This window comes from Taudactylus pleione, unplaced genomic scaffold (genome assembly GCF_031769625.1).
Source record: "Taudactylus pleione unplaced genomic scaffold, aTauple2 ptg000007l, whole genome shotgun sequence".
Classification (NCBI taxonomy): domain Eukaryota; kingdom Metazoa; phylum Chordata; class Amphibia; order Anura; family Myobatrachidae; genus Taudactylus; species Taudactylus pleione.
The window spans coordinates 1,898,599-1,922,612 of record NW_028284410.1 but is presented as its reverse complement, the minus strand read 5'-3'; the positions used below and the strand labels follow the sequence as shown (position 1 = coordinate 1,922,612).

The following is a 24,014-nucleotide window of genomic DNA, read 5'->3' as shown; positions in this document are numbered from 1 at the left end:
AAAGAGTTTTTTAAAGCTAAAAAGTGGAATGTTATGCAATGGCCAAGTCAATCCCCTGACCTGAATCCGATTGAGCATGCATTTCACTTGATGAAGACAAAACTGAAGGGAAAATGCCCCAAGAACAAGTAGGAACTGAAGACATTTGCAGTAGAGGCCTGGCAGAGTATCACCAGGGATGAAACCCAGCGTCTGGTGATGTCTATGCGTTCCAGACTTCAGGCTGTAATTGCCTGCAAAGGATTTGCAACAAAGTATTAAAAAGTGAAAGTTAGATTTAGGATTGTTTAGTTTGTCCCATTACTTTTGGCCCCTTAAAAAGTGGGAGGCACATATAGAAACTGTTGTAATTCCTACACCGTTCACCTGATTTGGATGTAATTACCCTCAAATTAAATCTGAAAGTCTGCAGTTAAAGCACATCTTGCTTGTTTCATTTCAAAGCCATTGTGGTGGTGAATAGAGGCCAAAATATAAAAATTCTGTCAATGTCCCAATATTTATGCACCTGACACACACACACACACACACACACACACACACACACACATATATATAAAAATAAAGGGTTTTAACAAGGTAAAGGAAGGAGACATTCTTCAAAGAAAGAAGTATTAGAACAAGAGGACGTGTTCTGAAACTGGAGGGAGGTAGGTTCAGGGGAAATTGAGGAAAAATTACTTCACAGAAAGGGTAGTGGACAAGTTTAATAGCCTCTACCACCTCTGATGGGAGGCTAAGACAGTAGAGCAATTTAAAAATGCATGGGATAGACATAAAGATATCCTTCAGAAAAGTAAGGATCAATAAGGGTTGAGGTAACAATATATTTAAAAATGGGGCAGACTAGATGGGCCAAGTGGTTCTTATCTGCCGTCAAATTCTATGTTTCTATCATCATTATCTATTTCTATCATCAGTTTGTTTGAATATCAATTCTCTGTTAAGGAAACGGTTTTCTTGGTCATGGAAAAATAAAGCACCCATAATGCATTGTGGAACAGTACCTCCAGTGGACATGTTTTATATAAAAAAACAAAACAAACAAAAAAAAAAAAAAAAACTTACACACACTAAACTACTATGGGCCTTAGATCCTTGAATGCTTCTATAGTGTCAACCGTCCCCACCCTCCTATGCTTGGTACACTATGGCATCAATTCAATTTGATGCAATTGTAACTTTTCTGTCACATCAAAATAGTTTACCCTTTCACACTCAAAGTTTCACTTATCACACCCAAATGAGGGTGTTTCAGGAGGTGTCCTGGTGCTCTCCAGAATTTTTTTTTTTTTTTTGGTGTTTTATTAAAACAGGTCTTAAGTACAGATTACAGGGGGTTCAAGCCCATTTACTCATGGATCCCAGCCCATAACAAACAAGCATATTCAGATTATTGCATCCATGCTAAAATAATGCATGAAATTCATTTATTAGGACATTTTGTGCTTGCCCAATTCTCATGTGAGTGCGTCAATAATATGAACAACAGAATGGGAACAGGGGGAGTTAACAGTTCCTCCCTAGAATGAAGCACTATATTGCACAAAAACAGGATACCATTTATTATCATTGCATTTGAAGGTGGGAGGCAGACACCTCGTAAGAGGATCGAGAATGTTCTAAGTGAGATATCAGAGTTTTATACAGTTTTTAACAAACATTCTCTAATAAAGAAATTCATATAATTAAGTAAACTGCTCTTCTCACACAACAAGCAAAACAATTTAGAGTAATCATTTTATTTTTAAGACAGAAAACTACAGAGCTGGGATACACAATTAATCAAGACCCTTGAACAAAATTGAATACTATTAACCTTCACCAGCAACAATCAGAAACTGCATTCGCCATCTCACTGTGCTAACCAATGTAACTTGATTTAATTTCTCACTGCTTCCTTTGGTTTATTTGTCCCTCGCCACTCATTTTTAAACTTTTCAAATACCACAATATTTAACAAACTATGGGGGCCAGCAAATTATTTCTTCTCAACCCTCCTGAGGGTGCGAGGAGCGATCAGACTATAGTGCCGGCCGCACGACTGTTTTCCGGCTTAGTCCGGCGCTAAAAGCCACGTGGCAGGCACTTTGGTCGGATACTGCCGGTTAAGTCGTAAGAATCAGCATTCTCCGACTAAACTGCTTCCCAAACAAGTCAACAGCCCGCTGAATCGAATAGCTCCAGGAGCTCCCTCCCGGGGCTATTCAGCATCGAGCTGAATTGAATCACCCCGAATCACTACTCCAGCACCAGAGGCCTCTATAAAGTAAAATTAGCAGTGTCCAACAAAACTGGGATTTTGGTTCTTACCTGCTAAATCCTTTTCTCTAAATTCCATGGGGGACACTGGAGTATGGTGTCTGGGCAGTAAACAGTTAAAGCTTGACAGCACAGTCTCCTATACCCCATCCTCTGACATGAGCTACCAGTTATTACTAACCAAGCCCAAAAGATAGAGTGAAGAGGAGTCAAACCAAGCACACAGCGCACGCGCGCAGACACACACACACAACAAAGCAGTGGATTTGGCTTGCCAAACCCCAAGCGAAAGCCAGGTGCGAAAGGTTGGGCGTCCAGTGTTCCCCATGGAATACTGAGAAAAGGATCCATCAGGTAAGAAATGAAATCTTATTTTCTCTTTCATCCATGGGGTACACTGGAGAACACTGGGATGTCCAAAAGCTATCCCCAAGCGAGGGAACACTCCTGTGCATACGACCCTTCGCCCAAAGCTAGTGTCCCTAGAGATGAAGGGGTCAAATCTGCAGAATTTAACGAAAGTGTGTGCAGAGGACCAAGTAACTGCCCTGCAAAGCTGCTCCACTGAGGCACCACGCCTAGCGACCCAGGAAGTACCAACTGCCAGGGTTGAGTAGGCCGTCACCAAGACCGGAACCAGAGCAAGTGTCTGCTTGGAAGCAAGCCAAGCCCACTGATTCTTTAGCTGTCTATCGACCTTGGAATGTAAAAAAGAGTAACGGACCCCCACCCCCTCAGGATTGCTTCTGTCGTGAGCAGTATCCAGTCCTGGATCAGAAGGGGATGCCCCTTGTCTAAGTGGGCAATCTGAAGCCACAATAGCAAAGAGTGACGCACTTCCTGTAAAAAGGAGAGGTGTTGGGACCGGAGCAAAAAGTGGGATGTGTCTGGAGTGAAACTGCGTTTATTCTACCATGTCTAAGGTAGAGAATAAGTTGCACAGAACCCTCATGCAGAAATATACCAACACCCAGAACACCTGTAGGAGACACCTGATCATCATCTGCAAGCATACAATCTTGTACCTGGAGAGGAAAACTTGCTGGGAATTGGTGTCCAATACATCTGATTTGGAGGCAGCAACAGTGCAATAATTTAAGCCAATCAGGTCCAAAGAGCCCCTCGTTATTAAAGAGAAGAGACTCCAGGGCCTTCTTGGATTCTGAATACACATGCCATGAACAGAGCCAGAGAGCTCATCTGGCAGCAGCAGCGGAGACCTAAACCTTAGTGGACAGGACGGTCGAGTCAAAGGCAGCCCTCCCCTAAATAAGAGTCTGCTTTCTTGATATTCTCAACCACTGACCACAATTCTGAGCAATGCACTCCAGTCCTAAATCCTTCATCTAAGTAATCCGCTCACCGAGCCTGATTCAGAGTTGGGAATAGAGTGAGATATCTCTCTCAACTGTGAACCTGAACAAACCATATTGCAATGCAAGGGGTGTAAATACATAAATTTTTTACATGTGGGGTAAATACTGGCTGCTTCTGCAAGTAGTCCACATATACTACACAGCTTTAGTATTACTCAACAATTTAGACGTCAGTTTGGAAACACTCCTCCCAAACCTAAATCTCTCTGCACATTTTAAATCTGCCCCACCTGCAGTGCAGCATGGTATCACCTAGAGCAGTGTTGGCTAACCTTGACACTCCAGCTGTTGTGGAACTATATATCCCAGCATGCCCTGCCACAGTTTTAGCATGCCCTAATAGCAAAACTGTTGCAGTGCATGCTGGGTTATGTAGTTCCATAACAGCTGGAGTGTCAAGGTTAGCCAACACTGACCTAGAGATATCTCACTCTGGCCCTGATTCAGAGCCGGATGCTCTTTCAAAGCTCTCGCTCTGAATCAGGGCGTTTCTTTTTTTAATTTTTTTAAAAGGAGCCGGCCTCCTGGCCGCTCGCTAAGTTGTGGGTGACTACCCACAGCTTTTGCAAGCGGCCAGGTGATGGTCGCGACCATCGGGGCTTGCGACGAGACCCTTGTGGTAGGGTCTCGTTCCCGCAAGCCCCAGTGAGCTTCCTGCTCTAAATAGAGCAGGAAGCTCACCACTGACATCACTGGTGATGTCAGTGGTGCCTCCCACAAACGGCAGGGGTTCCTTCGGGAACGCCTCCGTTTGTGTAGCCACCCCCCCTGCCCGCCTCCAAAACGGGGCGAGCTGTCAATCACAATCGACAGCCGCCCCGTTTTGGTGCGAGACCCGTAGCGATGGAGTGGCCGTCGCTGTCCGGGTCTCACGCATGCGCACGCCGGGGGCGGTGCATGTGCAGGGGGCAAACGTCTACCCGCTTGCGAGCGCATAGCGCTTGCGAGCGGGTCTGAATCAGCCCCTCTATTCCCAAGTCTGAATCAGGCAGTAAGGCCTTCGCAATCTAAAAGGAGACAAGAGCAGGATGCAGTGTTGCCCCTGCTGTAGAGAAGACAGCATTGAGGAAAACCTCCATTTTCCTGTCCATGAGGCCACATTAGGAAGAGGAAGTGTGGTGGCCTTAGCTAGCTGTGAGATAACTGCGTCCACTGGGGTAGGAATCTCCCAAATTGTACTATTGGAGGAAGTGCAGGGACAAAAGGTGAAAAGATTCTTTGAGACCAGGAAACACCTATATGGATGAGTCCAGGTTTCCGCAATTGCATCTTCCAACTGAGTGGAGGAAGGAAAAGTCACAGTCTTTCTTTTTGCTTTCGAATAAGGCGGTCAACTGTGGCAATTAAAAAGAACTGGCAGTTCAGGGCAGGGAATGATGTATAGGAGAGGAGGAGACTGTGCTGGCAAGCTTTAACCATTTAGTGCCCAGACTCCTGCAGCACCACCCTGTTCTCCAGTGTCCCCCATGGCTGAAAGAGAAATCTGGAATGTTATCTTCTTCCCCAAGGAACAAACTACTCTGTGCTTTTTTAACATCCTCCGCTGGCACCTTTGTTAATTTCATCCCACATGTGAAGATGTCTCTACCTTCTTGTTCCTCCACTGTACCACTTGCCAGAATCTACTTACAAATCAGTCATTCGCTCTCTCTTGTGGTCAACCTAGTCTTAACCAATAGCTATATTTTCTCCTTCTCCACTGGTATCTTTACACAATTATTACTATTGCATTAAAAAAAAAAAAATCAGACCCAAACTTTCTCTCAGCTCAGCATCTTCCAAATACCCTGACCCCAAGCTTCTTCAAAAAGCTTGTTTACACTCCTCTTGTGCATCCTATTGGAATCTCTTCAGTAAGGCTTTTGTTCACACCACTCCAGAGACTGCACAGACTAAGCTGGTTAATCATTTTACATGGTCGTCCTCTCAACCTCTCTCTCTGCCTTCAGTGTTCAGCTCTCTGTATCCACCTTCCCTCCACCTCATATAAATTGGGATTACTATAAAGCTCAGTCCTAGCCAATCCTCTCTCATCTATTTTTACTTCTCTTGAAAAGGGACAAGATCCATTGGCTTTCAGGATCACCTTTATGCAGAAGTTTATCCACTCCGGATCTATCATCATCTGCGTTGGCGCAGGTTAGTAATGTCTTCATGCCATGTCACTTGCCGCCTTAAACACAATCTTTCATTTCCACCAGCCAACAGAACCTAAGTACTTGATATCACAACAAACTCTACCCCCTTTAAGATCACTGACTAGGTATATTCCTTGATTTATGATCCTTTGCTCCCCCACATCTGATACAATACATCTAGGTACACAATTCCAGAAAACATGTTACAAATGCCATTGTAAAACATTTAATAAATGCGCTCACTGATTACTGCAGACAGTGCTGCCCATTATTATACATAGCCCTAAGGAATCCCAATCTCAGTAAATTCCTCTAGCCTTTAAATACAATGTGGTTCTAATATATGTAAAAACAATAGCTGTATAACCAGTGAGATTGATTAAACAGTGTGTTCATAAGAGATTTAAAAAAAAAAAAAAAAACACTGTAAAAGGAATAATTCCACAATACAAAAATAGGCATAATCATATCAAACCACCACTCAGATTGTTGGCTTGTGTAAATATATAACCAAGGAACTCCTCTGTGGTATCGTTTAACATGATAATTCATAGTAGAGGAGGTAAATTATTATAAAAATAACCTTTATAATATCCTGAACATTGGGGAATGCCAATGGAATGCCGACTACTCGCATGGCTGCTCCATTACCATACGATCCCTTCCCATTAAACTGCTCCTTAGCTGGTGTAAACACATCAGAGCAGTTTCCACTCTGAAGCTTTTCAAATACATGAATTACTCCCATGCCATAGCCACGGTCAGGATCACTGAAGTACTCACTCGTAAACCTGAAATTATAAAAAAAGATGTAATATTTATAAACATGATTTGTGGATCTAATTTGTTAAACAAACTGTTAGAAAGGAAAAATGAATGAACTACGAATTCCTTAACATTTCACATGAAAATGCAGGAGCTCAGAAATCATGGTTTGCCAGGCAAGTATATTTCTAGTAAAGTCCAAAGTATTGTGGATACTACAGGTTTACTAGCTTGAAGTGTAACTAGTAGTTGGAGATTTTGACTAGGTGCTGGCTATGAAGTATTCAGGACTACCGCAACCACACAGGATTTAAAAGACATTTCCATCTGTAGACAAGTCCAAATCAATGCAGTATTGCACCATTCTTTTTCAGTCCTCACTCACTCACAAAAGCAAATGCACTGCTCCACCGGGTGTTATCGCTCTCCAACATTTTTTAGTTTGTTCTAAATGTCCAGACCAACTCTTTGCCTCTTTTTCCATATTTTTTTAAGCACAATACGAGGGATGTGCAATAAGTTTCTGGATATGAAAAAAGTATTATATTTACAAACAAAGTGAGCATTACACTTTTTTAAAGTATTCACCAGAGGAATCTTTGAAAAGTTGCATACACTCAAACCACTTGGTGAAGCAGCTGGAAACACGTGTGTCTTCTACATGCTGGATGAAGATCTCCACTACAGCTTCTGGCGACTGAAAACAAATCCAAAAGCATCTCGCACTTGGAATTGTGGGAACATGAAGTCGCAGTGGGACAGGTCTGAACTGTACAGTGGATGACCAAGCTCCTGGATGAGTTCACTGGGCTAAAAAATCCGCCACTGTCCTGGACTTGTGGTCAGGTGCATTGTTGTGAAGGGCACCATGAGCGCAAGCACCTGGAAATGGCTTCCAGCACTTATGAGCCAGCCAATGCCTGCCACATCAGTGCCCAGTGATGGTACGCTGATGCACGAGTGATACGTTAGCTACATGACCAGTCTTTGCCACACTGCGTTCACTTAGAAACTTCTGTGTACGCGCACTCCAAGTGGGCCAACTTTCTGTTCTCTGGGTCGAAGCTGTAGATCCAGGATTTAATGCCAGTGTTGAGCTCCCAGAGTTTGAGCGACTGCTATCAAACCTAGCCAGCAAGTTGCAGCACCAAGTCACCCCGAGCCTCCTTCTGCTCAGGAGTCAGCTGATGAGACACCCAGTGTGCAGAAACCTTGCTCAGGCCAAGCTTTTCTTGGAGTATCAAGCAGATGGATCCTGATGAGATGCCTACCTCCTTATCTAACTGGACAACAGTCACCCTGGCATCTACCTCAACTATGGCCTGCACAGCAGCGTTATCCTCTGTGGTGGCGGACACAGGGCGGCCGCAGCACTGCTACTTTCCAGCACCGTCTTCCGCGTCAAAATTCTGCAAACCACTTAAAATCCAGTGATTCAGGACAGTGCTTCCTCCCTAAAAGCAGCTCGCAGTTAGTCAAAACTCTCCTCGTAGAAGATCATGGCTCTCCAGTGGCCTCTGTTGAGCTCCAAAACAAGTTCATAAAGGAAGTGAACAAACTGACTTCCTCGGTGTGCAGTGTTGCTTATATACGGTTCTGTGCCCTGAAATTTCACAAGCACTTTAGTCAGAGATTGGAGTTCACAACCAGACAGTCAGAATGTGTCTACTGTACCTATGTACTGCACACCCCTCCTACGTGTTTAACATGCAGCACTGGAGCTTTTCAATGCAAGTAACATGAAGCTGAGATGTCTATGAAACAAAGTCAACTCTAAAAAGAAGAAAACACTGGGTACTATTGGATATAAAATTGAACAGGTCTCAGCAGCTGTTTCAAATAAACCTCTGTGTGGTTTACTATATATTTCTTACAATAAAAGTGATAAATTAAATAGTGCTTGAGAACTGCTAAATTTGTGGATGGTTCCAAAATCACTTATAACAATCCATATTTGAAAACTAATTTAATAAGCAGTATGCCTGCACACACATTAAAACAGATCACACTTAAATCACATATACAAAGAAGAAAAGTAAGTAGTTTTAATGGGTGCACTGGGACCCACATTGGTAATTTAAAATTTAATAGGTATGCATTAAAATCTCACTGTATTAAATTTGTTAAGATGGTGAAATATAAATAAATAGAATTGTGCAAAAGAGATGAAAATTAACATCTACAATAAAATATGCAAAACAATACCGTTGTCCATTTGTCATTTTTTTCAATATAATCAGTATTTAGTAACACAGTTGGTCACTACTTATTATAGTTTATTCTGTTATTTATGTTGCAAATAATAATTTCTTAAGGCTAAATGCCTTCATCAGCTCCTAGAAGGAAGTAGCAAATTGTATCAAACAATGCAGTGACTAATATTGTGTATAGTCAGCATTCCAAACTGATACAATGTCTTCTCTTCCTATGCTTAGATGTCTTATCCTCATGTATTGCCATGCAATGCTTATAGTAAATATTTCTTAGCTATGCAGTATACACAAATATATGTTGTAGTTCTGAGTCTCTTAGCTATAAGGTGAAATCCCACACAGCAGGTATAATTATGTTAGTATATAGTTGGTCAACACAACTAGTATTAACGGGTCTCCACTACATGTGATATATATTAGTAGTTCCCATTATATCATATGTGTGTGAATCACATACCATAAAAAAAAAAGATTTTATAGGTAAAAATGGTAACCTTTGCAGCTCTGATTGAGGCTTAAGCTTTCCTGCATTTAAAGGAGATATGATCATGCCATTCAACATATAATTATCTTGTAACTCTTGTTATGCTGTGCAAATACGGTGCATCCGGAATGTATTCACAACGCTTCACTTTTTCCACATTTTGTTATGTAACAGCCTTATTCCAAAATGGAATAAATTCACTTTTGTCCTCAAAATTCTACACACAATATCCCATAATGACAATGTGTAAAGTTTTTGTTTGAGATTTTTGCACATTTAATAACAAAAAAAAAAAAATAAGAAATCACATGTACATAAGTATTCACAGCCTTTGCTCAATACTTTGTTGATGCACCTTTGGCAGCAATTACAGACTCAAGTCTTTTTGAATATGATGCCACAAGCTTGGCACACCTATCTTTGGGCAGTTTTGCCCATTCCTCTTTGCAGCCCCTCTCAAGCTCCATCAGGTTGGATGGGAAGCGTCAATGCACAGCCATTTTCAGATCTCTCCTGAGATGTTCAATTGGATTCAAGTCTGGGCTCTGGCTGGGCCACTCAAGGACATTCACAGAGTTGTCCTGAAGCCACTCCTTTGATATCTGTATACTGGAAACGGAGATTGGGAACCTGTCTGTAATTTAAAAAGAAGGATATCACCTTATTTATTGAGATTAATCTCCCAGGTGTCCCAATCTTTTTGTTGGTTCCACAATGAAAATTCACTGGATTCCACAGCCAGTTGTAAATAATGAAGGGTGAGAAGGGCTTCCTATCTCTGTCTTCAAGCTGTAGAGACAGAGGTAGGAGGACCATCTATATGTAAACCTAGATCCAAGATTGGCTAGGAGTAGATATAGATTGCCATATACCTCTGTTCCCGGTGTGTGGAGGTTTGTAGCAGGGAATCAGAGTAGTCTGTGCAGCAGTGAGCTCCTGCCACTAGCGCCATACACTCGCTCTTCCTGTATTGTAGCGGTCAGTCAGCGGTGTTCATACTCAGTTTGTATATTCAATTGCACGGGAGCGGTGATGAGAATGAGGTTTCAAGCACATTTCGTCACACACGTGACTTTATCAAAGGTAAAAACTACTGTGCTGGTCCCCTAATATACTGAGAAGGGTGTGGCTCACACCAGCAGCGTCACTTACTTACGCAACACCAGGAGCGGGTGGTGGGAATTCTTGTGCAGCTAGGGGCGTGGCCTCGCTCCACAAAGCCATGCCCCCTTGTGTGTTGATCTTGGGGGCATGACCGCATTTAGACAACATTTATTGGAAAATGAATGCGCTTGATATCAAGTCATTTTCAATTTGAGATGTTGTATACTTAATAGAGAGCAAGCACAATATACAAGAGGCTTATTTGAATACCACCAATAAAATTGTTTTAATAATACACATGCATATATTAAAAAAGCATTTAATCAGAGCATATAAACATTTAAACATTGGTGTAGCTTGTAAAGCAACAAATCCTACATATATAGACCTCTATTTATATAGAAGTCACAGGAACTTCAGGGATAAATAAAATATAGTTTCCTTTTATCACTTGAATCCAAATCCATATGAAAACAACTGCTTTCTTGTAACACTTTAGTCCGCACTTTGGTTAATAGGTATCCGGATCTATTGGGGAGCAGCCATCTACTGATACAGCAGCCGCTGATTATCACTGAGAAGCCCGATTGTACCTACAGCTGCCGTCTCTTGGCAGGAAAGTCTTTCAAATTGAATACGGCGATACTTTTCGCCTTGTGAAATTACTTCATCGGCGAAACTTTTTCGCCGATCTCGGCTTTTCGCTCCAAACTGAATACAGGCCTAAAGTGCCAGCCGCGATGCTGTAATAGCGCTGCGCTAAGCCAGAAAACAGTATCTGGGCTGTTACTCAAGTTGGATTTTGCTCACACTTTAGGCGGGTGAGAGCAGAAATCTTGTATTGTGACTTAATAGCGCGGTCAATTGAATAGCTTCGGGAACTCAACATTGCACTGAATTGAATCGCCCCCCATGCTTGGTAAGTAGCATTCCCACTAGGCTGTTTTAGCAGGGCGCTGCGCCATGCCCTCCTTCTGGAGGGCAAAAAGCACCCTGCCCTCACAGCACAACGCACCAGTAACACTGCCTGCGGGTGTCGTCTTCACCCGCGGGTCGCAGTTGCCCACGGGTGGGGAAATGTGCGGTGACCCGGTCACCGCTGGTGAATACACGCTGGGCGCATGCGCCCGGCATCTATTCTGCCCGTCAGCAGCGCTTGGGGGCTGCCTGGCGTGTCCGCAAGTGCCGGGCACACCCCCAAGAGTGACGAAAAGGTGACGCATCTTATAGACATGCCCCCGCCCCTTTTGTGCGCGCGAAAGTGCCCGGTCTAGCTCCGCCGGAGCTAGAGTGAACACTAGTTAAGGACTATTTTTAATCATAGGACAGAGTATAATTAATGCAAGGTCTACAAATGGACATTTTTCTATTCCTTTTTGGTAGAATACCAGGGTATGGCAATAGCACCTTGTAGACACTTGCAACTCACACTATTAAGTATACACATTGATTATTAGTCCCTGTGTTTTTCATAATTTGCCATTATGTCTTATAACATCTTATTACAGAATAATAACAGACAATGACTGACTCACTAAAAAGTTACACAAAAGCTACAAGTTGTACCTCTGAGCGAGATCCTTTTCATTAAATGTATGGTTCTCCAACAAAGACTGCACGATTGATCTTGCCATTGCTGTATCATCTGTGTACGTCATAGCTTTCAACCAAGAAAAAAAAAAAAAAGGTCACCTTTCATTTCAGTAGATGTTATGTTTTAGAGAAGATAATAAAAGGGCAAGTGAAACAATTTATATTAGATATATTAGTGAATATTGGTTTTCTAAGGGCAATATTTATCGAAGGTTGGAGGCAGATGAAATTGTGAAAGGTAAGGTAACCAATCAGCCATTAACTTACATTTTACAGGCTGTGTTCGGAGTTGTGAGATAAAGTACCAACCAATCAGCTGCGAAACATAATTTTTCAAACACAACCTGTATAATATAAAAGTTAGAAGCCGATTCACAATTTTATCTCTCACCAAGTTTTGCTAAATATTCACCCAAATCAGATAACAGAAGGCTAGTTAAGCAACAAACAGCAACATCCCAATGTAAGAACCATGTAAGTTTACATAAATGCATTGAAATGTCACTCACATGGAAAGACAAATTATTTTATACATAAAACTATTTTTTATTCAGCTCCATCCTAAAACAGATTTATGTTTAAGTTACAGGTTCTTATCAGTTACACATATTTCATACCACTATTTCCCTCTTCCCTTTTACCAAAGTTTCTTTCCTTACTAGTCAACAAATGAAAGCCTGCAGTTCAAGATAAACTCAGTTGATGAACAGGCACACACAAAAAAAAAATAGATGGGGTTGTCAGCTTGAGGCTCAGTGTCCGACGGCAATGAGGACATGTTAGTGAAAGTTCCAGGTGACGGGACAAGGCGCGTTGGGGCAGGGGGAAGTGCCAGGCAGGGGACGCGGCATTGGGGCAGGGGAGAGTGCCGAGCAAGGGATGTGGCACTGGGGCGGGGGGTAGTTGTCCATCACAGTGCAGGGGCGGTGTCAGGCTGGAGGGCAAAGATCCCTCCTCCTGTATAAAAGTTCAGACGGGAACAGTCACCTGAACTGATTAAAGAGAGCCTGGTAAATTAACCTATTTTAAATGGAGAAATGGCGTTTTGTGAGGCGAGCCAGAGGCCCCAGACTTTATCGATATTCCATTCTTTTATGGGCTTACACTACTGTCATTTGTAATTAAGTTTGTAACCTGTGTACAAAGAATACATACAAACTGAATTGCAAGTGTTTACATGTTTTTTGTTTTTTTTAACATGCCTCTGGTGGGACAAAACAGGAAACCAATCTTACCAGCATTCAATTATGCCTTCAATGTGTTCCCATTGAAATAAATATGTCTGCAACAGCACTGACACATGTTATATGCAATAAAATGGAACAAGCATTCACATTATATAGCATATAAAAATGCACATATATTGTATTTGGTGCAATGATTTTTATTTTCCTATCATAACTATTTACATACACTTAAATCCTGTAAGAATTTGAATGTCATTGGGTACATAGGCTAGGGTGGAATCTAACCTATATTGCTGCAGAAAAATTAATTTACATTGACATTTATTTTTATGATCAGTATTTGGGCTCGATCCAATTAGCCGAGATGATCTCGGGGGTGCGATTCATCATAGCAATAGCCACACTTTAACGGCAACTGGCACCCTTCACTGCTAATGGAACTGACCCCTTTGATTGAAGACCGTTCTTGGGTAGAGTCATGTTTGCACACAGCTAGCAGACATGTGTGGCACCTCCTCACCCCTCCCTTGTACATGAGACCGACTTATAAAATAATTAAATCAACAGCAGTTCTGCTTGCAGTAAGCATGGGCAGATAGTTTTTAGAGAACGACCAATAGCGGTGCTGCAAACGGTCAGGATGCTTGTAGGTGCTGCACTGGGGGAAAGCCCACTGCATTAGGTTAGACATATTTCTAAGGCTGTTCTATGGGGTGGGGGGGAAGCAGTATTTACTCCGTGCATAGATTCCTTTCATACACACACACGTGTAACTAGCACAGAGATGTAAAGCATGTAGGTGACCTGCATCAGTGCTGAACTCCTAAAATATGCAGTTTCGGAATCCCCCGCCCCCTTACACCTAGCACCCTTCTGCGGGCGGCCACAGCAGGGTATACCGGGCCAGTAACCACGGGGGCATGAAGCAATAGAATACAGGGTCACAGGACAGCATGCATTACCCTCCCGCACGGCCCCCAGCTCACTACTAGCGTATGGTGCACACAGGTGTCACCGGGAAGCCTACCTTGCCCCTTCCTGTAATTTTTCTCCAAAGCCTGCAAGGACCGGAGCACCGACCGGGCAGACACTACCCACTTATTCTCATACATAGCCCCCAGGCAATCTCCGAGCAGCGCACCGAGAAGTGCGCCCCGGAACCGGGACACCGGCACCATCCTCTGCGCCTGGCACCAGGAACCGACTCAGAAGAGAGGTGACCTTACTACAACAGGCAAACAGCCAATAACGGCGCGCAACGCGCATCAGCCAATACACGGAGCTGTATTACACCAATCAATGGGCGGGGGCGGGACCGTAACGTGTGACGTACGGTCCCTCACACTTCACTCCCTGTCACTCACACACTCATATGTTGAACAGGATTGCTGCGAGTAGTGGGGAGAACAACGCTCCTGCATAGTGGGACACTAAGCATTAGCTAGCGTAAGCTGCCCACACATCTAAAGAGTTTACTTCCAACCAGGCTGGTTAAAACAAAAATCTAATAATGTATGGGAACAACATTCTGGTAATGTATGGGAAGGAGCAAATGGCAAACAGATTTTCTTAACCAACTTGCCTGAATTACTGTTTTCATCTTTTTTCTAGACTTTGGGAGCAAATGACCGATTGTCGTTTGCTCCCAATACATTACCAGATATTCATTAATTCCAACCAGCCAACTAGGCTGGTTGGAAAGATAACCTTTTAGATGTGCAGCCAGCTAGCCACTGAGCTACTGGCTGCTAGGTCAGCCTTGTAAACCAGACACAAAATACAGGTGTATGGTTTAGATCTGATATTTAAAATAAAAAAATAAGTCTGTGCACACATCATAGCAATCACAGACGGTGTAATGGTTAGCATTACAGCCTCACAGCACTGAGGTCGTGGGTTCAAATCCCACCATGGCCCTAACAGTGTGGAGTTTGTATATTCTCCCTGTGCTTGCGTGGGTTTCCCCCCACACTCAAAATATACTGGTAGGCTAATTGGCTCCCAACAAAAATTAACTCTAGTCTGTATGTGTGCGAGCATGTGGTAGGGAATATAGAGTGTAAGCTCCACTGTGGCAGGGACCGATGTGAATGGCCAAATGTTCTCTGTAAAGCTCTGCGGAATGTGTGCGCGCTATATAAGTAACTGGTAATAAATAAAATCACTGCAGATCAGATCAACGCTCCGATCCACAGAGTTCATATGATCAGTGAAACCCCATACACATCTATTTTTGGCTCAGTGTGCATGTTCTTCAATAGAGCAAGAGGTTGGGCATCTTAAAAATTAAAATGCACATATGTTACGACCTCCCAATCCGACCACTTGCAGGAGTGTTAAGCTGTTTATCAGCTAACATGCCTGCATACACACTAGGGGTGGTTTAAGCGAGGAGAGGGCCCGTGTGCAAGCTCAGTGTGAGCCCCCTACTCTCTGGCAGCGCGATAGACTCTGGGTTGGTTCTCCCACAGGTCTCTGGGAAAATGGCACCTGTGCCTTATTCCCAGGGACTTCTCTATTGCGCATGTGCAAATTGCCGCCAAACCATTTTCCATGTTATTTTTGCTAATCTGCAGAGATGCAGGACTCCGGACAGGTAAGTATAACTATATATTGGTGTAAGGTGAGCGGTGTGGGACCGTGTGCACTGCACACCCTGCACCCATTATAGATACACACCTATACAATTATCGGGCCAATCAGAAAGCTGGGTACACACTAAACTATGTGTGTACCCAGCGATGTCGCAGACGACCCCAGCGCCAAACGGACCGACATACTGGACGGTCTGTACACACTGGGCGATCTGGTGCCTGACCGCCCAATATGCCGGCCCCCTGCATAGCATCATCAGCCGCATCGCCTGATCTTACATGCTGCACATAAGATCAGGCAGTGAGGCCAACGACCCCATAGGAGCGCGCACTACACGATGTAGTACATACACACTACACATATTGAATTATTTGTCGTTCTGATGTGTCAGAATCGTTAAAATCGTTAAAGATATCGTGTAGTGTGTAAGGGCCATAAGTCTGTATAATGTAGTTATATGTCTATGTTTTTACATGAATTGGAAAGTAACTTGTGATGGGGGGGGGTGCTGTAATTGGCTCACACAAATTTATAAAACAATTTTTTAAAAGTCGCAGTGGAAAAAGAAACTAATGTTGCAATGACTTTAGAATATCACAAACCAGCCAGCTGTCCTGCCATAATACCCAAATTCCTATTGTTCTTTCCTAATTTTGGGAGATACTACACAGTCAAATGCTTGTCTAAATCACCAAATTAGTATAAATCGCTGGAATATAAGGAAAGACAAATATTTGTATGATCGATATAGGTCATTGAATATCACTGTGATATTGTTTGTATGGGTCTCACCCACCAAATCACTTTTTTATAACATTCTGCAAATAGATGCCAAAATTACTGCAATTCGCAGGTTAAAATTGTAGCGATTTGCAACGTCACCACAAATCCAGAACCTATTACAGTCAATTTCTGGTCACTATGGCCTGGTCAATGGCATGTATTTTTTTGGTGCAAATGTTATACAACCAACTTGGGGTAGGGCCATCCCTTATGCATTACACGATGTGTGTACCCGGCTGACGCACAATGAGGTCGTTTGACACCGCACTATCTGGTGAACAACTGATACGTCGATCACCAGCCGTCCCCACAAGCATGGGGTCGTTCATCAAACTGACAGATCGAGCAGCATGTAGGTTCGATCTGTCGATGAGATGAAGGAACACGCTGGAGTGCACATGGTCATAGTGGGTAAACACTTGCCGAAGTGGACAATATAACGGACCGATTCGCCGGATCGGGCTACATACCGTCTAGTGTGTACCCACCTTTAGTATTAAGCCAAAAACAACAAATCACATCCCTGGGAATAGAGGTTCCTAAAAACCTTTTCACTGCCATGCATAAGTATTAAAGACCTGCCAGTGACATTGTCTGGAAACATCTCCCTATGAGGCCTATTTATCAAGCCGTATTTTCATAAAATGCAGAAGCTACAGTGAATAATTTTATGCATCCCAGCTATGTAGCAACATCCAAATCACTTTATGTCTATAGAGGCATATTCGTAGGAGAGGTGTCTAATCCCTCTCACACAGCCTCTGGAATCTGACACTGTGTATGCACAGTCTCAGTTTCCCAGGAGGAGTCTTTCAAAAATGTGAAATCCTCCTCCGATACCCATGGGATGTAACTCGCTAACACTGTCCCTGTGAGTTACATTTAGTACAGAGGGGATAATCATGTAAAAAATTATAATACCCACTGCAATGTACAATAAAAAAAATGTGCAGCACTTCCACGATTTTAAGTACATATACCCTATGTATACACAGTAAGTGTAAGACAGTAGAAGAACAGGCAGTATACTTTAAGTGTAGTGAGACACAAGTCATCGTCTATATGCCTGTGAGCATAGGATTGCTCAGGATAATCTACAAACTGTCCAGCATGAATAACTTGCATCTACCATAATTGACTGCATAGCTTGCAGTAGACCCATTACAGCAATGTAATACTATGTGTATAGGTGACTACAGATTGTTACCTGTGCGGCTCAAGGGATAAATATGAACGTATGCCTGTTGTCACTTGTGTGTACATAGACACTAAATATTCCACTGTATATAGGATCTACGGAGTAACTCACTGCAGCAGCTGATGCCTTACAGCCAGACTTCATTATACAGTTGAATTTTCTCACTACCTAACAGTTTGGGGCATAAAGCTCTTAAGACACTGCTACAATACCAATTTATCAAGTGACTGAGCACTAAAGCTGGCCATACATGGTGCGATATGCACCGCGCGACGAGATGGGGGATCCGACGTCCGACATATTGGGCAGTCCCCACACAGGGTGAGATTGCATGGCCGAACACCCCATATGCCGGCTCCCCCAACCGCATAGCGCTGCATGGGATCGCACATCGCATCCCCAGATCGACTGAACCTGCAGTAAGATCTGGGGGTGTGATGTAGGACTCCACGAGTGCGCACTCTGTCCGATATCATGCCCATACATGGTACGATATAGCAGCGAAATCGTACCAATCCGTCGGATCGGCTGCTTTATCACACAGTGTATGGGCACCTTAAAGGAGCACACACGGTCAGATTTGTCAGATGAACGATATCGTTCAACGATTTGAACGATTTTTTGAACGATATCTGAAGAAATATGAACGATATCTGACAAATCTGACTGCAAACATGAACGTGCATCGTTCAAATCGTTCATCTGACAGATTTGTCAGATATGAACGATTTTTTTGAACGATATCTAAAGAAATATGAACGATATCTGACAAATCTGACTGCAAACATGAACGCGCATCGTTCATCTGACAGATTTGTCAGATATGAACGATTGAACGATTTTTTAAATAGTTATCGTTCAGATCTGAAGGAAAAATCTGACCGTGTGTATGCACCATAAGACTGTGGACAACAGACTAATATGAGCACCACTGACTGCTATGTGAATACAATGAAGTTGTAGTGTACATATTGGCTCACATTGATTGCACAACATATACTGGACTATTTTGTATCACTGCAATTGCAGTTTAAATCATTAGCTGATCTCTAGTGTACACAAATCCATTAACACTTTACCCTAGAGCACATAATTATTTTATTACTATGTGATTAGTGAAGCTGAACACCTCATATCTATACTGCTAAGTGCAGGGCACCAGTGGACCTATTGAGCGCTGGTTATTGTATTGTTATAACCTCACACACACGCTGGCTGGGTGGCCATGCTCTCAGCTGTTATATAGCGCTAGTACATAGTGCAGTATTTTCCAACTCCAGTCCTCAGGGACCCCTAACAGTGCATATTTTCCTAATCTCCTGGCAGGTGCATATGTGTATTCATTACTGGCTGACACATTATAAAAGATCCACAGCGGAGCTAATTATTTCACTTGTGATATAGAGGAGATCTGTAAGACATGCACTGTTAGGGGTCCCAGACAACTGGAGGTTGGAAACACTGACATAGGGGCTCATCACAGCTGGAGGTATTCTAGACACAGATGATAGGAGTAGCCACCTTTAGAATACAGCATTCTGATAAGAGAGCAGTAGCATGTGCCTTAAATGTATATGCAAAGTTGAAAATTCTGTCAAGTATTAAGAACTTTCTCTTACATATTTGTTAGTTATTACTAGCAGACGATCACGTCACCCCAGTTTCCATTTCTTACCTTCTTGTGGTACAGCACAATACTTTCTAGCTCTTTTTGTGTGTTAGGTTCAGCTACTGTGACATGCTCTGCCATTTGTTAGTGTAACTCCACCTACCACTACATGTTGCTAGCAATGCCTATCACTGATGTCTCCCGATTTAGAGATGGACTAATCCCACCTACTTTGGTATTGGTTCCACCTATAGTTGATTTGGGGCCCACGTGAGGCCACTTCCAGGAATTTTTCCAGGGCCACTTTTCCAATTCGCCCCTGCCTTTTATCCTATTTGGGCAGGCCAAACTTAATACAAATTATTTCTTCCCCAGCATACTTACCCGACCTGTCTTGATACCAAACATCAGTAATCAGTATTCTGACAGGAGGCATCCCGACAGCCGGTATATCACACAGATTCCCATGAACCTTGTCTCATAACTTTGCTTAACACACTAATATGCTGGCCATACACCTGAACATTTTCGGGCCAATTGGCGACGAGTCATACGATGGATCGTGTGGAAATCGTATTTTTTTTAGTAGGATCCGATGCGCACTCCCGCAGCTCCTAAAACTGATCGTATGATCAGATGTGCAGCCCATATGTTCCATCGTATCGTGTGCAGATCATACTGTGTACTTTGTGCATGCAATGCATCGTGCGTCCATTCATGTCATTTCAATGAGTTTTCCTGATGAGCGCGTGAGGCAGATTGTGTGCAAAGATGATCAACAAATATGCCACCAGGACTGCCAGGGAGCTCCAGGGAGTCGTGAGCTGAATCTTATCTGATGCTTGTTGCGCAGGTGTATGGCCAGCAAAAGGGGTCAATACAAATCCACGTGAAGGGTGCGAGTTGCCTTGTAACAGCATTAAAATGCCAGCAACGGCACTGCTCTCACACCCGGCTCCGTACCTGAATTCGCATAATTTTGCTCAGAGCGCTATGAGCACTTTTATGCTAATTCGGGCTGCCATCAAGTGTGCCCATTGTCGTGATGACTTGCACCCCTGAGCGCTTCGCGTGGAATTAGACTAACCTGTTTGTTACTCGATCGTGAATCGTAACTTTGCTTCAGTCTACGAAACTCAAAAATAAGTAAATGTCCCAGCAATTTTTGTGGCTTGTTGACAGTTGTTTAGTATAGTGCCGCACAGTGCTTCCATAAAATGTTAGTAACATTTACTAATATATATAATCAGTTGTTTTATGGTACACTGAGTCTGAGCTAGGCTCATCTGATTGCAGAACACAGGACATCATGCCAAACAATATAACTGTTTTCAATGGGGGGACTGTCCCTGGGAATATAGTTAAAAATGTCATCCTGTGAACACCATGCGAGTCATTGCCCTGCTGCCATCATGAGCTCCTAGGGAACTAGTGCTGATCTAGTGGGGACAGTAAAGCAGCAAAACACCCGAGCTGCCCCTCACCTTGCTCCCTGTGACTGGTCTTCTCCAAATCATGTAACATATTCTGCACTGCTTGGACGGATACTGATTCGTGTCCCTCAAAGAAAGACCCTATGCAGTCTCCGAGCAGCGCCCCGAGCAACGAGCCCTTGAACAGAGACACCGGGACTGACGCCATCATTATACGCCGGACAGCAGCAGCCGCCGCAGCTAGTAGATGAGAGGAGGAGGAAGCGCCGTGCAGATCCGGACTCTCTGACGTCAGAGAGGGGCGTGGTTCTAACGTGCCCGGGACACAGGGAGGGAGGCGTGTGTGTAGGTGGCTGGCCTTTGACAGGCTGCAGCGTTACTAGGATACGTACAAGCCGCACCTCATGGCTCCTCTGGCCAGCTTACCTTACTGCCCCATTTGACCACTAGGGGGCACACTGTGACATATACTGTGATACTGTGTAGTTAGGGGGCTGCTGATGTGTGAGATTGGAGGGGACCTGAGGACGGATAATTTTTGGAGTAAAAACATGAACGTCCGCCATTGCCGTATGCTACATCCTTTGCAGGGTCCTATCATAGGGTGTGTGGATTCCGGCTAGGAATACATACTCGCCTCCTCCATCATGATGACCCCTACACCTGGGTACACCAGTGGCGTATCTATAAAGGGTGCAGTGTCCAGGGGGCCCCACACCGCACACACTGCACCCATATTATTTTAGACTTACCTGTCCGTGGTCCCACATCGGGTGTCTGCGCTGCTCAGAACACCGGAAAATGGCCGCGGCAGTAATTTTTCCGGTGTTGTGCACATGCGCAGTAGACTCCGGGCACACTCTAGTGCCCAGAGTCTGCTAAGGCTCTGGTGGCTGGCTAGCCGCGTCAGAGAGGAGAGAGGAGGGGGCCCTGCACAGGGAGTGCACATGCCCCCCCCCCTCTTTTAAGACGCCCCTGGGGCACACAATGCTTAGCATTGTCTTGCACTTACCATTGGGGTAAATTTTCAATTAGCCACAAGGTTAGCGAGTTGCTGTTGTAACGGCTAGAGGAAACAGCACCGCAATTTAAAGCGCACATCCACTAGGCGATATTAATGTGCATTTGCACGATTACGACATTGTAATCATGCAATTGCTCTTTAATCGTGCACTATGGGGCATATTCAATTGGGTGCGAGAATAGCAAAAAATCCGCACCGGTGAGGTTTTTCCTGCAGGTGCGGGGTTTTTGCTATTCAATTAAGTGCGTTATTTTATATTTATATTCGCGTTGAGAGATTTTTTTTTTAAGCACCTCCACAGCAAGTGTGATTTTTCCTAAAATCGTTAATTTTAGGAAAAATCAGTAGGACTTTGCTCTGGCACCCCGGCGGCAGCCCCCTTAGAACTAATTAAGCAATTGGAAGTTTCCAATTAACTACTTACCTTCTGCAGTGCTGTCTTCTGCATCCAACGTCGGGAGCCGGCTCTTCTGCAGCAGGCTGAGTATGTCAGTGTGTGTGGTGTTTGTAAGTGTGTATGAGTGACAGGGGTGTATCTTGGGGTCCGAGCGCCCCTGGCAAACTAAGGGACTGGCGCCCCCATCCAATGACTGCTTCTACTTGAAAAAATAAAATAACACACACTGGGGGTAGTTTAACCACTTGCCTGGCACGGTCGTATCAGATACGACCGCACCAGGCTGGGCTTTCCCTGACATGGTCGTATCTGATACGACCAGTCAGAAATGCCCACTAGGCGGCTGTGGGAAGCTAATCTTCCCGCAGCCGCCTACATCAGAGGGACCTTCCGGCCACCTCTCCAGTGTGTCCCGATCACTGCTGGCCACAGTGATCGGGCACCGCCGGCAGCCCCCCTCCATTAGAAGCAGCAGTGCTGCTGCTGTGACCCGATCACTGTGGCCAGCAGTGATCGGGCAGCCATCTCCACCCCCTTCAGTGAACAGCAGTAGCGGCGGCTCTGGTAGCCGCCGCTGCTGCTATCTATCCGGGCCGCCAGCGGGAGACCCTCCCGCTGCGGCTCCGGAACTACAGTGATCACATAGTGATCACTGTGTGTGAAGGAGCAGCAGCGGCGGCTCTGGTAGCCGCCGCCGCTGCTCTGTATCCGGGCCGCCAGCGGGAGACCCTCCCGCTGTGGCTCCAGAACTACAGTGATCACATAGTGGTCTGTATCCGGGCCGCCAGCGGGAGACGCTCTGTATCCGGGCCGCTGTATCCGGGCCGCCAGCGTGAGACGCTTCCGCTGCTGCTCCGGCTCTACATGTAGGAGCAGCAGCAGCGGCTCTTGTAGCCGCGGCTGCTGCTACTTTCCCCGGCCTCAGCTCCGCCTCCCCGTCTCCATGTGCCCGATCACTGCTGGCCACAGTGATCGGGCAATAAATAATAGAAAAATTATAAAATATATATATATGTGTGTGTATATATATATATATATATATGTATGTGTAAATATATACGTATATGTATATATATGTATATGTGTGTGTATGTGTGTATGTGTATATATATATATATGTGTGTGTAAATATATACATATATATATGTATATGTGTGTGTATATATATATATAATGTTCGACATATATGTTTATATATATCGATCGATGGATATCGCAGAGCCTCTGATTAGGGATGGCGACTGACCATCGATGGTTTGCAAACCATCGATGGTCTGACTGAAAACAAGTGGTTTGCCATTGCTGGTGGCCATCAATGTTGCACCATCGATGGCAAAACCTCAATCGATGTTTAGGAGACATCGGCAGTTGTGGTGTACACAGATCTCGACCAATCGCAAAACAATTGATAGCTTCTAACGATGGTTGAACCATCGATGGTACAGCCGTCAATGGCCATCACTACAGTATAATATAAAAATTGCTATTTTTATGGTATACTGTGTTTTTAAAAAAATATTTTTTTCAAATAAAATAGTGATGGATAAGTTTAAAATTATGTTCGTGACCTAATTCAATCATAAAAGAAACCGACAGTTTTGGAGCAGTTTTTGGAAAAAGAATTCGTCAGTTAAGTGGTTAATTCAGACACCTGTAGAAATAGGGAGAATATTTTTTTTTATTTCTCTTTTTAATATATATATCTTTTACAGAACTTACTCTATTGCAAACCACTATTTACTAATGCCAAAAAAACACAGGAAAAGCTTGAAAACATAGCATCAAAAACAAACATGCATTATGGGTAAAATAATTTACATATATTCAAATTGGACTGTACATTGCATTATGCT

At 43.8% G+C, this 24,014-nt stretch overlaps 1 protein-coding gene across 2 annotated transcripts in view; it reads right to left on the bottom strand.

Annotated features, from left to right (window-relative positions):
• Positions 1-21,063, bottom strand: part of ADPRS (ADP-ribosylserine hydrolase) — a 35,504-nt gene extending 14,441 nt beyond the window's left edge. Inside the window, exons 1-3 of one of the 2 annotated variants that reach the window (XM_088460620.1) lie at positions 20,792-21,063; positions 11,909-12,002; positions 6,360-6,567 (exon numbers count right to left, since the gene is read on the bottom strand). In XM_088460620.1, coding sequence (XP_088316746.1) covers positions 6,360-6,567; positions 11,909-12,002; positions 20,792-20,951 — 462 coding nt within the window. In that variant the 5' untranslated portion in view covers positions 20,952-21,063. Of the gene's footprint in view, positions 1-6,359; positions 6,568-11,908; positions 12,003-14,149; positions 14,367-20,791 lie in introns of those variants that run through there. The other variant, XM_088460618.1, reaches the window with a different exon arrangement.
• Between the last annotated feature and the right edge of the window lie 2,951 nt (positions 21,064-24,014).